Source organism: Balaenoptera physalus, assembly GCF_965194825.1.
Source record: "Balaenoptera physalus genome assembly, chromosome: 1".
In the NCBI taxonomy this organism is placed as follows: domain Eukaryota; kingdom Metazoa; phylum Chordata; class Mammalia; order Artiodactyla; family Balaenopteridae; genus Balaenoptera; species Balaenoptera physalus.
The window spans coordinates 21,917,703-21,933,470 of record NC_138882.1 but is presented as its reverse complement, the minus strand read 5'-3'; the positions used below and the strand labels follow the sequence as shown (position 1 = coordinate 21,933,470).

The 15,768-nt window shown below is 37.0% G+C and overlaps 1 protein-coding gene across 1 annotated transcript in view; it reads left to right on the top strand.

Annotated features, from left to right (window-relative positions):
• Window positions 1–18: 18 nt before the first annotated feature.
• AIDA (axin interactor, dorsalization associated) overlaps window positions 19–15,768 on the top strand; it is a 42,512-nt gene continuing 26,762 nt past the window's right edge. Inside the window, exons 1-4 of the mRNA XM_082427928.1 lie at window positions 19–325; window positions 7,475–7,544; window positions 15,149–15,202; window positions 15,610–15,664. Coding sequence (XP_082284054.1) covers window positions 216–325; window positions 7,475–7,544; window positions 15,149–15,202; window positions 15,610–15,664 — 289 coding nt within the window. The 5' untranslated portion in view covers window positions 19–215. The remainder of the gene's footprint in view (window positions 326–7,474; window positions 7,545–15,148; window positions 15,203–15,609; window positions 15,665–15,768) is intronic.

Here is a 15,768-nt window from a genome sequence, read left to right as displayed (position 1 = left end):
CTCGGGGGCGGAGCCTCGGCGGGGCGGCCGCTTCAGAGCCGCAAAGTTTGGCTGTGGCGGCAAATGGGCTTGGGCGGCTCCTTGGCGGGTGGTGGCGGTGGCCGTAGCGGTTCCTTTTGGCCCTGTTAATGTCGGGGCCAGGCCCGGGGAGGATGGCGCCCTAGAGCCCGGCCTTGCTGGGGTAGGGGCGGGAGGGGACGGGGTGGGGACCGGCCATGTCGGAGGTGACCCGAAGTCTGCTGCAGCGCTGGGGCGCCAGTTTTAGGAGAGGCGCCGACTTCGACTCTTGGGGCCAGCTGGTGGAGGCGATAGACGAGTATCAGATGTGAGTGACTAACCGCGGGAGCGGGCCAGACCGACTCCAGTCGGCCGCCTCCCGCTTCTTTCTGTCGGTGTCTCTCATCACTGTATCTGCAGCCAAGGCTTCTCAGGGTGGGGCCCCGCAGGCGCTGGGGCTGAGATCCCACTGGCCCTGGAGACCAAGGTCCGGTCTCTGGGGTTTTTCGCTCTCCGCCTCAGCAGGGCCAGTTCCGTGCAACAGGCAGCCCTTCTTTCCTGGGGCGCCAGCCCATTCAGGCTACCTACTGAGTTCCCTGCCACCGTCTCACGGGTCCCCCGCTCTGCAGTCAGTTTCCTTTTCCCCTCTCCTCCGCCTCTCTCAGGTTGCCGCCCCTCAGTTTCTCTTTTAGAATCTCGGAGGAATACTTGCGTCTTCTCCGCCCAAGTCCCCGGGATGAGGGGCCTCGCTCTGTGTACGGTGCCTTCCTCCTCCCCTGTGTAGGGCAGGAGGGAACTGGTGGCGATTGAGGGGAGGGGAGGGGGTGCCCCCAGGAGGCAGCGAGGCCGGAGGTATCTCCTCAGCCAAAAGAAAGGTCTCCTCTCGCGCCCCTTCTCCACCCCTGTTTCTGGGGAGCCGTGTTTTCCCAATTCACCTCGATTCCGTTTCGGTTTCTGGGACGGTTATTTGCTAGGCTGGGTGAGTCCCACCCACCCCCTCGCTCGGTTGCTCTGGGTGGAGTCCCTGCAGGATGTGAACAGAAGAGAGCAAAATGTGAATTAATAGACCACGCACAGGAGTCCCCGCCGCCTCCTTGGGTCCCTCCTCCTTTTCCTGTGTATAATGTATAGCCGCAGGGTACATGTGAGCGCCAGGTTCTTTGATCTACCCAAGTCCGATTTCTTTCCCTTTATGGTTTCCTCCCAAAACTTCAGGGGTGTTTTTAAAATTAAAAGACAAAGTTTGCGTATATATTAAACCTTGCTTGTAGTTTCTTGCACATTTTACTGAAAATAGGAACTGCCTGCTGAAATGCTGTTGTTTGCAAACTGTTGCCAGTAATTACTTCTTGGTTTAAAGCAAGTTATTGTTCGAAACCATGTGTAAGTAAAATCCGCCCCAGCGTCTTTTGGAAAGAATACACGATTAGTGCTTGGAAGATCTAAATCCTGTATTCTTTTTCTACAATAGTTACTTGTGTTTATCTGACCATTAAGATAATTTAAATACGTGAATGTTCTCTATCTCATCTTACTGACTTTGAATTGCCTGTAGTTTTCAAAAGCCCTGAAAACCACCATGGTTTGGGCCATTTTGCCATGTGTTACAACTACTGTCATTTGTTTTGCACTTTCACTTGATTTCACTTTACTCTTGCAACTGCTCGGTGAGAATATTATTATTTTCATTTTGCAAATGAGGAAGCTCAGGTTAACCGGATTACCTAGGGTCACAAAACTATACTGGTGAAGTCTGGGATTTTTTTTTTTCCCCCCAGTTCCAAATCCTGTCTGCTCTACTATGTAGTGTTTAAGGCATTTATTAAAGATGCGTTGTAGAAGTGAATTGGACAGATTAGAAGACTTCCTTCATTCCCAGAGAATGTATCCCTCCATACTGTAGCCAGTTAGATAGTGAACACCCATGTATACTCATTCTGCGTTAACTAAACTTGCATAGCCTGAAATCTAAAGCTGCCTCTCACTTGTGATGGTGGGACATCGCAGCTGTTGGCACTCAGCAGCAGACCTCACAATGGAAAGTGAAGAATACCATGTCCAATTGAAATTACAAAGGAAAATTGAATATGCAAGCTGTTTAGCTGGAATTTCTAAAAATATCTCAGCAAGAGAGTAATAGGCACCAACAAATCTATTGTTGAACCTCAGTTACTAACCTTGAACTTCATGATTCAGGGTAATTCTAAAATTACTATAAAAACCACCAGTGTCAAATTTGAATAGAAATATGTGATGATTGGCTTAAATTTTGTAAACATACAGGCTACATACACAATGATGTTGAATTTAAAATTAATACACTCACAAATGAAGGCCAGTTGTCTTTTTTTTTATTTGAATTATCTGTGAGAAAGGGAGACCATTTGGGGGGCCACTAAATGATGTGAAAAAGAATGGATGGGATTTAGTAACTGACTAGATACTGAGCGAGAAGAAGGAGAAGGAGTCTGGGAGAACTGGTCTTTCTGACTGCGGAGGCAGCCGCGTCTTTACAGCCGTGCAACACACAGGAGTGAATTCATGGGATGGGGACCTTGCGGGGGGAAGGGAATGGATGTGTATGTACTTATCTATCGTAAGGTAAGAATATCACAGCTTAAACAGTTTCCTCACTCAGCAAGTGAGAGCTGGGCATACAGAAATGAATAAGATTTGATCTCCATCCTCAAAGTATTGAGTCTAATGGAGGATTTTATTTATTTATTTATTTATTTATTTATTTATTTTTTCACTGTGAGAAATGCTGGAGGATTTTAGAATAAATGGGTATTGCTATTACAGAAGCAGGAAAAGAGTAAGTGCTACCACACTCCTTGCTGTTTCCTGAAGCATGCTTCTGCCTTAGGGCTTTTGTCCTTTTTCTGGAACACTCTTCCCCCATTATCTCCTTGGGTCGATTGATCACCTCCTTCACGTCTTTGTCCAAATATTATCTTCTCTGTGAGGCCCTCTCTGGCCACCCTATTTAAAATTGTCCGGTTAAGTATGCTGTCCACTCCCACTCCCTCTACCTCAGTCTTGCAGATCCAACCCCCAATCCTGCTTAATTTTTTCTATAGTATTTATCACCATCTAAAATACAATATATTTTATGTGTTCATTTGGTTGGTTGTCTCTCTCCCCACTTGAATGTCAGCTCTTTGAGAACAGGGTATAGGAGGGGTTGTCTGTTTTGTTCTCTACTGTATACGTAGTGTCCAGAGTAGCACTAGACTGTTATCAAGTAATTATTTATTTAGATATTATATGATTGTTGTAGTCTAGTGAATGGCTTGATTCAGGAATATGCTGTGGGAGCATTAAGGAGTTGATGCCACAGTACCGTTGGAAGATTTAAACAAATTATGTCAAAACCAAAATTGCTATCCAAAATGTACATGATCAATTAAAAACAACTCCCTCCAGCAGGCCACCTCTTTCAGCAGCCTGGGGGTACCTGCCCCCTAACTTAGGGTAGAGTGGCACGGACTGTGCTGCCTAGAATCAGCTATCTCACAGGATCAGTCCTGAGGCATTAATCCAGCACACAGATGCTCAATAAATATTTGTTAAATGAATGGGTGAGTTTGAAGATTGGATAAGCCCTGTTAATCGTCCTTGCTATGCCTTGTATCAGTGCCTCTCAAGGTGTGGTCCCACGTCCTTGCTGGTCTGCAACGAGATAAATAAAGAAATGGGGATTTAAAATTTAGGAATTTCATTGTGGTGTGACATCTTAAAGATAGTTTTTATTTTATTTTATAAACGTATTAGCCTGGAACAGATTGCGGGGGAAAAACTAGTTCTTCACTCTAAATAGTTTGAGAAGCACTAGTTTCTGTCATGGATTGCTGTGGGGTTTCTGTGGGTCACTTGTTTATGTGCTTTAAGAATATTTAAAACTTCCCCTTGAGAACAGTCCTGTATTACCTGTAGGCACCCTTGGAAACTGAGGTTATTCTCTAGAGGAAAATATTTGATAGGTTTTTTACCTTTACTAATAGAATGTCAACTCTTTTACCTGCTCATCTGATACCCAGAGCAGGTGGATTTTCCCTCAATGGACAGATTTATGTCTCACTTTGTCTTAAAATGGTGCAGTCATTTATGGGCTTAGAAAATTAATTTTTTTGCCTAGGTTTTACAAAAAGTTTTTAAAAATAACTTTATTGAGGTATAATTTATATACAGTGAAATTCAGCATTTTACGTTTACAATTCAGTGAACTTTTAGTAAATTTACCAAGTTGTGCAGCCATCACTACAGTCAAACTTTAGAACATTTCCATCAGCCCGCAAAGATCCCTCATGCACATTTGCAGTTATTCCATGTTCCCACTCTAACCCCAGGCAGCCATTAATCTATATTCTGTCTCTAAAGATGAAATGAAATTTTTTCTGGACATTTCATGTAAATTGCATCATATAATATGTGATCTGTATGTGGCTTCTTTCATTTAGCATAATGTGTTTGAAGTTATCCATGTTGTCGTATGTATCAGTACCTTGTTCCTTGTTACTGCTGAGTAGCATTGCACTGTATGGATATACAACATTTTGTGTATCCATTCACTACTTGGTAGACATTTGAGTTGTTTCTCCTTTTTGACTGTTATTATTAACGCTGCTATGAACATTCACATGTAAGTCTTTGGGTGCACATATATTTTCATTCTTCTTGGGTAGAGATATAGGAGTGGAATTGCTGGCTCATATGGTAAATTTATGTGTAATTTTTAAAGGGAAACTGGTTGGTTAAACTGGGTGTACCATTTTACATTTCTACCAACAATATATGAGAGTTCCTGTTTCTCTACATTGATAGCATTTGTTATTGTGTGTCTCTTTGATTATAACCATTCTAGTGGGTATGTAGTGTACTTCACTGTGGTTTTCATTTGCTTTTCTCTTAACGACTAGTGATACTGAGTGTCTTTTCTTATGATGCTTATTTCCCCTGTAAATCTTGTTTGTAAAGTGTTTCTTCATACCTTTTGCCTGTTTTTAAATTGAGTTGTTTGTCTTTTCCCTATTGAATTAGAAGGGTTCTTTGTATTTTCTGGATATCAGTCGTTTATCAGATAGGATATATGATTTGCAAATATTTCCTCCAGTCTGTTGCCTAATTTTTAAAAACAGGATTCTGTTTGAATTTAACATCGTTGTCTACTGACTGTTAACATTTGAGCAGGAGTTTAGAGCTATATCCTTCTTCTGACAGTGACCTGCTTAGGTTTACAGTTAACTATTGGCATATCGTGTGTAGAACTTGTCGAATAAAGAAACTGTGCAACACTATAACTTCCCTGAATTCAGGGATGTGTAGTTGACATTGTTAAGTGTAGACTGTGATTCCTGAAGAGAACTCTACCTAGATGGTAGGCCAGCAAGAGTTAGAAAGGAAACCAAGTACGGGACAAGTATGGCTATGCCTATTTCTAATTGTACTTACTCCTGTATAAAATCCACAGAGTGGGTCTATGAATGACATTTTAGGACAAATATTCTGGGGTTTCCAGTTTTGGGGGAAAAGAAATAAATGGATGGAAGCACTTTGATTAAGTAACATGGTAGAGCTATCCTGGCAAACATGATTTTATGTAGGAGTTTCTTGCGTTATGATAAGGAGGATGCAGACCTTTCATAGATTAGATAGAGGTCATCAAGTGAACTTTACACTTGATCTTTAAAGACATGATTGCATAGATTAGAACTTCCATCTAAGACTTCTTGGAAACTTGGTGAACTGTCTTTTGCAATGGCTTGGTGGGAAATTTAGCACTTGCTACCCTTTGTATCCCTGCCTCCATTCCCCACCTAGGATAGCATAGTATGCTTGGGAATTATAGTTTCAAATTCTTTTGTAGTTACAAAATGTCTCACCAAAAAAATCCTTTCAATTCTTTATTTTCTTCCCCCCCCCCCACTGCAAATTTTTCAAAATTAAAATAAATATCACGTAACATGAAATTTATCATTGTAAAGTTGTACAATTTGTTAGTTTTTAGTATATTCACAATGTTATGCCACCATCACCACTATCTAATTCCAGAACATTTCCATCACTATCAAAAGAAACCCTTTACCTGATATGGGTCACTTCCAATTCTCTCCTTTCCCCAGCCCCTGGCAACCACTAATCTGCCTTCTATCTCTATGGATTTACCTATTCTGGATATTTCATGTAAATGGAATCATATAATATATGATCTTTTATATCTGGCTTCTTTCATTTAGCATAATGTCTTTGAGGTTCATTCATGTTGTAGCATGTATCAGTATTTCATTCCTCTTTATGGCCAAATAACATTCCTTTGAATGTGTGCGCCACATTTTGTTTATCCGTTCATCAGTTAATGGACATTTTAGGTATTTCCAGTTTTTGGCTAATCACACATAATGCTGCTCCTGTGATCATTCGTGTACAGTTTTTGTGTGTGTGAGTGTGAACATGTTTTCTGTTCTCTTGGGAATATACCTAGGATTTTGAAACTGCTGGGTTATATGGTAACTCTATGCTTAACTTTTTAAGGAACTGCCAAACTGCTTTCCACAGTGACTGTACCATATTACATTCCTACCATCAGTTCCAGTGGTAGGGTTCCAACTTCCACATCCTTGCCAATACCCATTGTACTTTTTCCTCCCTCTTTTTAAAAATTATACCCGTCCTGGTGGGTGTGAAGTTGTATCTCATTGTGGTTTTAATTTGTATGTCCCTAGTAACTAATGATATGCTATTCATGTACTTATTGGCCATTTTTATATATTCTTTGGAGAAATGTCTGTTCAATCAAACCTTTTACTCATTTTTAAATTGAATTATTTGTCTTTTTATTGTTTAGCTGTAAGAGTTGAGCTTAGACTTGTAACACAGATCCATCCTTGAAAGCTCATCCGAGGCCTAGCTGCTGTTTTTAAATATGATGGTAACTGGGCAAACAGTGATTTCCAGGTCTGATCGGTAGAGGATTTTCTTTATTTGCCATGAAAAATACATTCAAAAATATAATTTGACAGAGTATCATCACTTTGTCATGGCTGTAATTTGAACTAATCTTATCAGCAAATGAATGATAGACTGATAAAAGTACCTCTGGCCGGTACTATTAATTGGTGCTCACTGGAAGTGTTTAAGCCAAATCTGGACAACTGCTCTTGGCTTGTTGTAGAAGAAATTCGTGTGTACTAAAGAAAGTTGAATTCGATGTCATTTGAGATTCTTTCCAACTCTATGATTCTGTTTTTGCTGTCTAGAGCTGAAATTTGTCCCAGTGAAATGGTATGAAAAGTATCTTATTTCCATTGTCGTTGTATAAAGAGTTGGATTCTAAGGATAATGTAGATTTATACTTTGAAAACAGAAGAAAAGTGTTATTGTACTTTACTGTTTTTTAAGAATTAAATTATTTTACCGTGTTTCACTTGAAATAGTTTGCTTTCCTTCAATTTTAAAGAATGTTTTTTTCTTCTTACAGATTAGCAAGACACCTACAAAAAGAGGCCCAAGCTCAACACAATAATTCTGAATTCACAGAAGAACAAAAGGTACCATAAAATAATCTCTAGATACATCAGATTCCAAATGAAAAGGGTTCTGTCTTTCCAGTCCATTAAGCAAAAACAAACAACAAAAACTGTTATACTTAAGTACAAAGAATGATACTGATTATGCTTTGCTGAACATTAAGTAATTACTTTAGAGATACCACATGATTTACCATGTAATGAATTTCTCACTTAATGAATTTCTTTACTCAGCCATTTAGACTTTTAGTGGAGACCATCCACACTTTGGTTGGGGAGGAAGGGGTACCAGAGACTGGAGTTTGAGTGTGAGTAGTTGCACCCCACCTCAGTATTTACTTAACTCTGAACTTCCTTAACTCCTTCTCCACCTCCTCTGAAAACAAACAAAAAACAAAAAAGCCACCACTGAAAAAAAATTAGTTCAAGTCAAGAATTTGGCATAAGAATCCATCAACAAAATAAGTGCATAAAGTTGCAGAATGTTTCAAGGCTGCTCTTTCTCCTTGAATTAAAATTTTAATGTATCAAATTGATTCCCTGTACTGCTAGAGATTGTGAAAAATGGGATATTTTAAGAAGCTTTACTGTAAAACAGTGAGAAGAAATGGGAGGAAACAATTCTTATTTTTCCTGGCTCAAGGTATCTAGTGTTAAGTTAAATTTTAATCTCGTAGATAATGAAAAAATTCATGTCAGTTTTCCTCTCATTTCTTAAGACATTGTAAAAACTATGGCGACTTAATTTGCTTTTATTCTCTTTTTGTACAAGGAGTGGGAGTGGGAGTGATTCTTTGCACACTCTTTAAGTAAGCCTAAACAAATTGGTTTTAGTCCTTTGGCCTGTACTCATTTGATTCATCTTTATAAGTCTTTGAAAAGAAAAAAACACCAAAAATTAGGGTCAGTCATATTTCTTACACAAGTTAGTATGTTTGCATTTTAAAAATATTTAGGATCTGTTGAACTGGTTTGCAGGGCAGAAATAGAGACACAGATGTAGAGAACAAACGAATGGACACCAAGGGGGGAAAGTGGCGGGGGCAGTGGTGGTGGGATGAATTGGGAGATTGGGATTGACATGTATACACGGATATGTATAAAATGGATAACTAATAAGAACCTGCTGTGTAAAAAAATAAATAAAATTCAAAAATCAAAAAAAACCCTGCTGTACAAAAAAATAAATAAGATAAAATTTAAAAATAATAACTAAAAAAATTTTTTTTGCGTCTGTGTCATCTAGTGTATCTTTATTTTGTACTTTATTTATTTATTTATTTATTTGCCTGTGTTGGGTCTTCGTTTCTGTGTGAGGGCTTTCTCTAATGGCAGCAAGCGGGGGCCACTCTTCATTGCGGTGCGCGGGCCTCTCTTGTTGCGGAGCACAGGCTCCAGACGCGCAGGCTCAGCAGTTGTGGCTCACGGGCCTAGTTGCTCCGCGGCATGTGGGATCTTCCCAGACCAGGGCTCGAACCCGTGTCCCCTGCATTGGCAGGCAGACTCTCAACCACTGTGCCACCGAGGAAGCCCTTTATTTTGTATTTTAAAAAGCAATAGAAGTTTTAAAATTTAAAAGTATATTTTTCTTTTTTCCTTAATAATTGCTAATATCCACAATAGATTTAGGAAACTTAGGATTTTAGCCCTGGAAAATAATTACCACAGAGGAATTGTCCGGTTTGCAAAAGGAAAGGAAGAAGGACTATATGCTTTATCACCTCTAAGAATTGTGAAATCTGTCTACGAATTGCTAAGGAAGTGATCAGCTGGCATCACAGAATTGAGAGTTAAAACATGTAAATTTTGAAACAATCTCAAATATCTGAGTATGTAAATTAACAGCTAACAAAGTGTGTTATGACTATGGAAACAAAATGAAAGCTTAGGAAATTAAACAGTTTAATGACAGCCATACTTTAATCACCTGTTTGCCTTGAGTTACTTATATGCCTTGTCTCCAACATCTGTTGCTTAGGTATAGGCTCTATGAGCAACACGACCTCAAATATAAACTGATTTGACCTAAAACATACTAAAGTTTTAAAAAATGTCATCAGGAAATGAGCTTTGCTGATGATTAGACTAACAAGAAAAAATTAGCTTTTTCTTAATTTTCTTTAACTTTCTAAGGATGCAGCTGGGGTATTTGACAGTGCTGTGTATTTAATCTTTAATTCGTAGCTGTTCTTAGTAGGCACCCGGCTGCTGTCTTTTTTCAGCTTACACAGATCTGACCCTCCACAAGGCCCAGGAGGCACCATGACCTAAAGGAATGAGCCTGAGATCTGGAGTCGGAAGACTTGGTCTTGAATCCAGTCTCTGTCTCTGGGCGTTAATTTCCTTATGTATGAAATGAGGGATTAGATAACCCTAAATGATCTTGAAAGGTATCCCTAAATCTTCAAATGACTTCTACCTTTGAGGTAGTCTGTTCCTCCTCCCCTCCTGGAGGCCTGATTTCTGAGGTATTTATTATTTATAAACCTGCCTAGGAGGCAAATGTGGCTGCCAGTAGTGACTACAGAGAGAGGTTGTGCCTGCCTCCCTATTCCTTGGGCTTGGAGAAGGACCCCCAAATCACTCTGTACTACATTATGAATATAAGGCAAGTCGTATGCATTTACAAATTTATTTTTCTTTAAAAATACAGGTGAAACATTCACAACGGGCCAGAAACCTCATATTGACATTATAGGCCTTATTTCAATGTCACATAAGGAAAAACTTAGCGGCTCCAAGTTAATAAATGATTAGAAAACAAAGATTTCCCGGACATTATCTGGAGAACATTGACTCTGAAAAATTAATAGATGTTATATGAACAGAGTTTGTGATTTGTCAGGGCTTTTAGTATGCTAATGTGTATGTTGGATTTTTAAAGAGTTTGGGTAACGGAGTATTTCTTAAATTTGTTGGCTTTTGAAAGTCTCCCTCCTCCTCCCTTTATAATATTTCATTGGGTCTGAAGAACATGTTACGGGAAATTTTGAAACCAACTGTTAGGTCTGCAAAATTAATTGAATGCCAGACCTGGCATGTAAGCCAAAGGAGAAGAAATTTGATTGTGTTTTCCTTAAAAGAGGAAAATGGAGAATGTTCCTTACATTATTCTAAGCAAAATTGTTCTATATGTTTTCTATTTGGAATTATATTCTTTATGCTTTTACTATTTTAAATGTTTTTGTAGCAGTGACAAGTTTTAGAATTATGCCAACCATTTAATAATTTGTGGAACTTTGAAAGAAGATTTTTAAAAACCACCATATTTCTAAAGTGCTTTCTTTATGAAGCTTTTTACTGTTAGCTCACAGTAAGATTTCAAAAATATTTGATGAATAAATGCTTTGTTAGATCTTAAGTTATTGATATTTATTTGTATATGATTATTTAAGATTAGAGGAATCCTATTGTTTTAGAGAATAACATATATATCTTCACAATATTTATTTTAAATCTGAAAAACTCTAAAGCAGAACTACTGATCTCTCTAAAGTTTATTAGTTAATGGTAAAAAATCTTCATATGGCTTTTCTATTCAAAATATTCTCTAAGATTTCTGGTGGAAAAAAAAGCAAGTTTATAATTCTTATTTGATCTTCCCTCATGATCAGTTGACATAGCTTTCATTTCATTTCTTAATAGTTTTGTCATTATAACAACGGGGTTTAGTAGCCAAAAAATAGCTGCCAAAAGCTTTCATTCCGTTAAATTCCCTGCTTTGGTGTAGTAGATTTTCTCATGTAAGTTTCTGGACAGAGTAGAACATCCTGTCTCATGATGCTTAGAAAGTTTTTCCCTGTTTTGAATCAAATTTAGTGGTAATGAGAATTCCAGCACTATATGCTTGTTTAACATTTTATAGGTCCCCCCTTTCCACTGCCTCCTCCCTCTCTTCCTTTCTTTCCTCCCCACCCCCGCCATCTAAAGAGTAGACAACTGGCTGTCTAAATGTAAAAAATTAAGTCTGGATTGAGACTATACTGCTTTAACAATGTGTATTTTTTCAACCTATTTTTCCTTGGTATGTTTTAGCAAAATTACTTTAGCTCTTTATTTGTATATTTCTGTTTCATCTTTTCCTTTAACCGCTCTTTTTGAGTTGCTATTTCCCTAGCAAGTGACAAAGTAAAATAGCCAATATTCTGAAAATGACAACATTTTCCATTTCTATACCACAGTAGTATAAGCAGTTAATTTGAATGAAGTGCTAATTATTTAAATCTTTCTAAAATTAAACTTCACTTACTTTGAGTGCTTAGTCTTAATGTGTATTAGTTAATAGTCAATATTTATATTCTGACACATATGACCTTGTGCTTCTTAATAATTTTTCTGAACCATTTCTTTCTAAGAAAGTTGAAATAATTACAGTAGCAAGCACTTGATTTTGACATCAATAAATGCTGCATGTTTTGCTACAGCTGAAAATGATAGTGTTTCACTCCTTTTTTAATACTGATGTTGGGTGTGGTCCCTTAAAATAGTTATGAATAATGCCTATTGGTATTTTGCCATAGTTCAGTAGATTCTGTGTAAAAAACTGTTGCTTCTGCTTAACTTGAAGAAATATTTAAACTTAAAATAGATTATTAGTGGACTCATAGTTGTTAAACTACATTTTACCTTAAATGTTAAAAACATCAAATCAAATGGATTGTATAGTAAAGAAGGAAAAGGAGTTAACTAGTATTTTTAAAGACTTACTCACTGGTACGTGTCCCTTAATACAGACAACCCTTTTTCAAAACCAGTTTTTAAAGAACATAAAAAGTATGGCCAAATGGTATTAAAATAAGTGTGTTACTTTGTTGTATATATTGCTATTGTATAGCATACACTGATGTCCAGGGCAAGTTGCTTAACCTGTCTTCTGTTTTCACATCTATAAAATGGTTGTATCTAACTCATAGGGTTGTAGTCGGGATTAAATGACTTAATGTGTGTAAATCACTTAGGAGAGTCTGTCATTTAGTAACTGCTCAATAGTTGTTAGCTATTACTATTACTATATAATTATATTTATATTTAACATTATTTACTAGTTTTGTCAGATTTGAGTGATATATATGAACAATGATTTGGGGTTATTAGATTTTATGTAGAAAAGATTGTTGCTGGTTCCTCCACAACAGCTCTTTCAGAGGGTAAATAAATCTGTAAGCATCTTGATTCCTTTTGCAGCAGTTATATTAAATATAATATTTAAATGTAAAATTTCAAAATAAAATTTGACATTTTCTAAACTCTTATATTAAGATTAAAAGAAATTTTTAAAGATTGTGGAGATAGTTAAATATTGTTACTTGTTCCTTGACCAAGAGTCATGTCTTTTGCTCAGTCGTGGTTTATTTATTTATATATTTTTAAGTTAAAAAAATTTTTTTATTGAAGTATACTTGATTTCCAATGTTGTGTCAGCTTCTGGTATACAGCAAAGTGATTCAGTTATACATATTGATATATATACATATTCTTTTTCATATTCTTTCCCATTATGGTTTATAACAGGATACTGAATATAGTTCCCTGTGCTAAACAGTAGGACCTTATTGTTTATCTATTTTACATATTAGTACTTTGTATCTGCTAATCCCCAGCTCCTAATTTATCCCTCCCCCTTTCATCTTTGGTAACCATAAGTTTGTTTTCTATGTCTGTGAGTCTGTTTCTCTTACATAAATAAGTTCATTTGTGTCATATTTTAGATTCCACATATAAGTGATATCATATGGTGTTTGTCTTTCTCTTTCTGACTTACTTCACTTAGTATGATAATCTCTAGGTCCATCCATGTTGCTGCAAATGGCATTATTTCATTCTTTTTTATGGCTGAGTAGTATTCCATTGTATATATATATACCACATCTTCTTTATCCATTCATCTGTTGATGGACGTTTATTTACCTTGCTTCTATGTCTTGGCTATTGTGAATAGTGCTGCTGTGAACATTGGGGTGCATGTATCTTTTCTAATTATAGTTTTCTCCAGATATATGCCTAGGGGTGGGATTGCTGGATCATATGGCAACCCTATTTTTAGTTTTTTAAGGAATCTCCATACTGTTTTCCATAGTGGCTGCACCAATTTACATTCCCACCAACAGTGTAGGAGGGTTCCCTTTTCTCCACATCCTCTCTAGCATTTGTTATTTGTAGAATTAGTGTTTTATTTTGTGAACTGCTATCCCAGCTGTTTATGGTCCATATGATAATTGCATAGTGCCATCTAGCCTGGGTGCCAGGTACCAGGGCAATACTTGTTAATCCTCTTTGCTCCTCATTTATTTTCCAAAGAAAATTGGTGAAAGAGAAAACCACCAAATCTAATTGACTAAACTTTTGCAGGTCGTCAGTATGTATAGAAAAACATCCTTTTTTTTTTTTCCAGAATATTATTTTTGTGAAAGCATTGCAAATATTGTACATATATACTTCACTTTTATTGTCAGGATTTATTCCTTTTTATTAGGAAGAATTTAAAAGTCTTGATGGGCATAATTCAGCTGCCTGCTCTTGCAGATATTTGTTCTATGGGTCTCCTCCTTTTCATTTCAACCCTAGTCATTCATGTTCTTGTTCTGATTACTGTTTACATAGACAGTTGAAATAACCTGATTGATCTTACCTTTAGTCTTTTCCCTTTTCTCCTTCACCCTATGGATACTGTTATCGCAACAGTCTTCTTAAAGGGCAAATCTGATAGTCATTCTTCTGTCCAAAAACTATCTGTATAATTTATTGCTAAAGTAATAACGGATTCTGCAGCTGGTCCTAGAAGGTCCCCTTTATAATGACCTCCCTCCCCCAACACACACATTTCACATTTCAAACCTATCTCCCCCTGCTTAAGTTTGGGACTTCAGACAACTGAACCATGACAGTTTTCCTAGTACTTTAGTTGTAGAAATCCTCCCAGTCACTGGGGCGTGAATCCTAATTCCCATTCTTGTCCTGTTCCTCCAGGACATATTACCGCTTAGTTTGCTGAAGCCCTATAGAATCAAGTGCCTCTGCTTTATGTTACAGTGATTCTGAATGTGTCTTATATAACAGAAACATGAGCTTATTAAAGACAGGGACTATGCCTTATCACTTGTATCCATTTTGTAGCTCAGATCTGACTGTAAAATTTACCACCATTTATCACAAGTATTGATTCTGCTTAGTATTATTGATATATTTAATTGAATAAGTCAAGATTGGATTTGAGTCAAAATTAAATTATACCACTGTGCTAACTTTCAGATATTTTTGTTTTTAAGTCTTTCAGTGAATATCAGACTTTATGGAGAAGAAGAGAAGGTAAAGCTTAGGAGGGAAGATGCTTGAAGTCCTTTTCATTGCCCTTTAAATCATATCTAAAGCTATCATCAAAGCAAACTTGATTTAAAATTGGTTGTGGCACATTAGGTCAGGAGTGAATATATACTCACCTTCTCTGCCTGATCCCAGCCCTTCACCTCCTGTTCCTCATCTCCAAAGTCTGCAAGATGCTAAAAGAAGTAAAATTTAACTTATTTTTTAAACTTACAGATCGCTTATCAGTGAAAATTAAGTTGATGATTTGGACAACTAACAGTTATGATGTATTTGGTATTTATAGCATTTTCTTTTTCCTACAGAAAACCATAGGCAAAATTGCAACATGCTTGGAATTACGAAGTGCAGCTTTACAGGTAAATAGGTTGCCCCCCTCCAACTTTTTAATATAAGGAAAAGAAATTTTTGTGAACTATTCTGATAAAATATTAGCATTCATGCCAAAAGCAGTATTGTCTCAGCAAGGTTTTATAACAGTAAGAATTCATGGGTTAAACTCATATTAAAAGATTTAGTTCATATTATATAAACTGTAAAAATAAAAAATATGACTTCAATTTTTTTTCTGTTATTTTTAGCCTGAATGTTCCCAAAACACAAAAACAAAAACCAGTTTGGAATTTTTTATTTTTTTACCCTCAAAGCAAGAAATAGATTCATTTATTTTGGCTACTTTTTGAATATGTCGTCAACCACTTAAAAGACATAGGGTGCAGTGAAATCTTTGTAATAAAAATATGTAATACGCATGTTTTAAATTCAGTCCACACAGTCCCAAGAAGAATTTAAACTGGAGGATCTGAAGAAGCTAGAACCAAGTAAGTTTTATTTTATATTTTTTAGTGATACTCCTTTAGAAAAATATCTGAGCTATTATGGACATTAAGGTTATTTAGCAGAGATGCTGATTTGAGTCATTTCT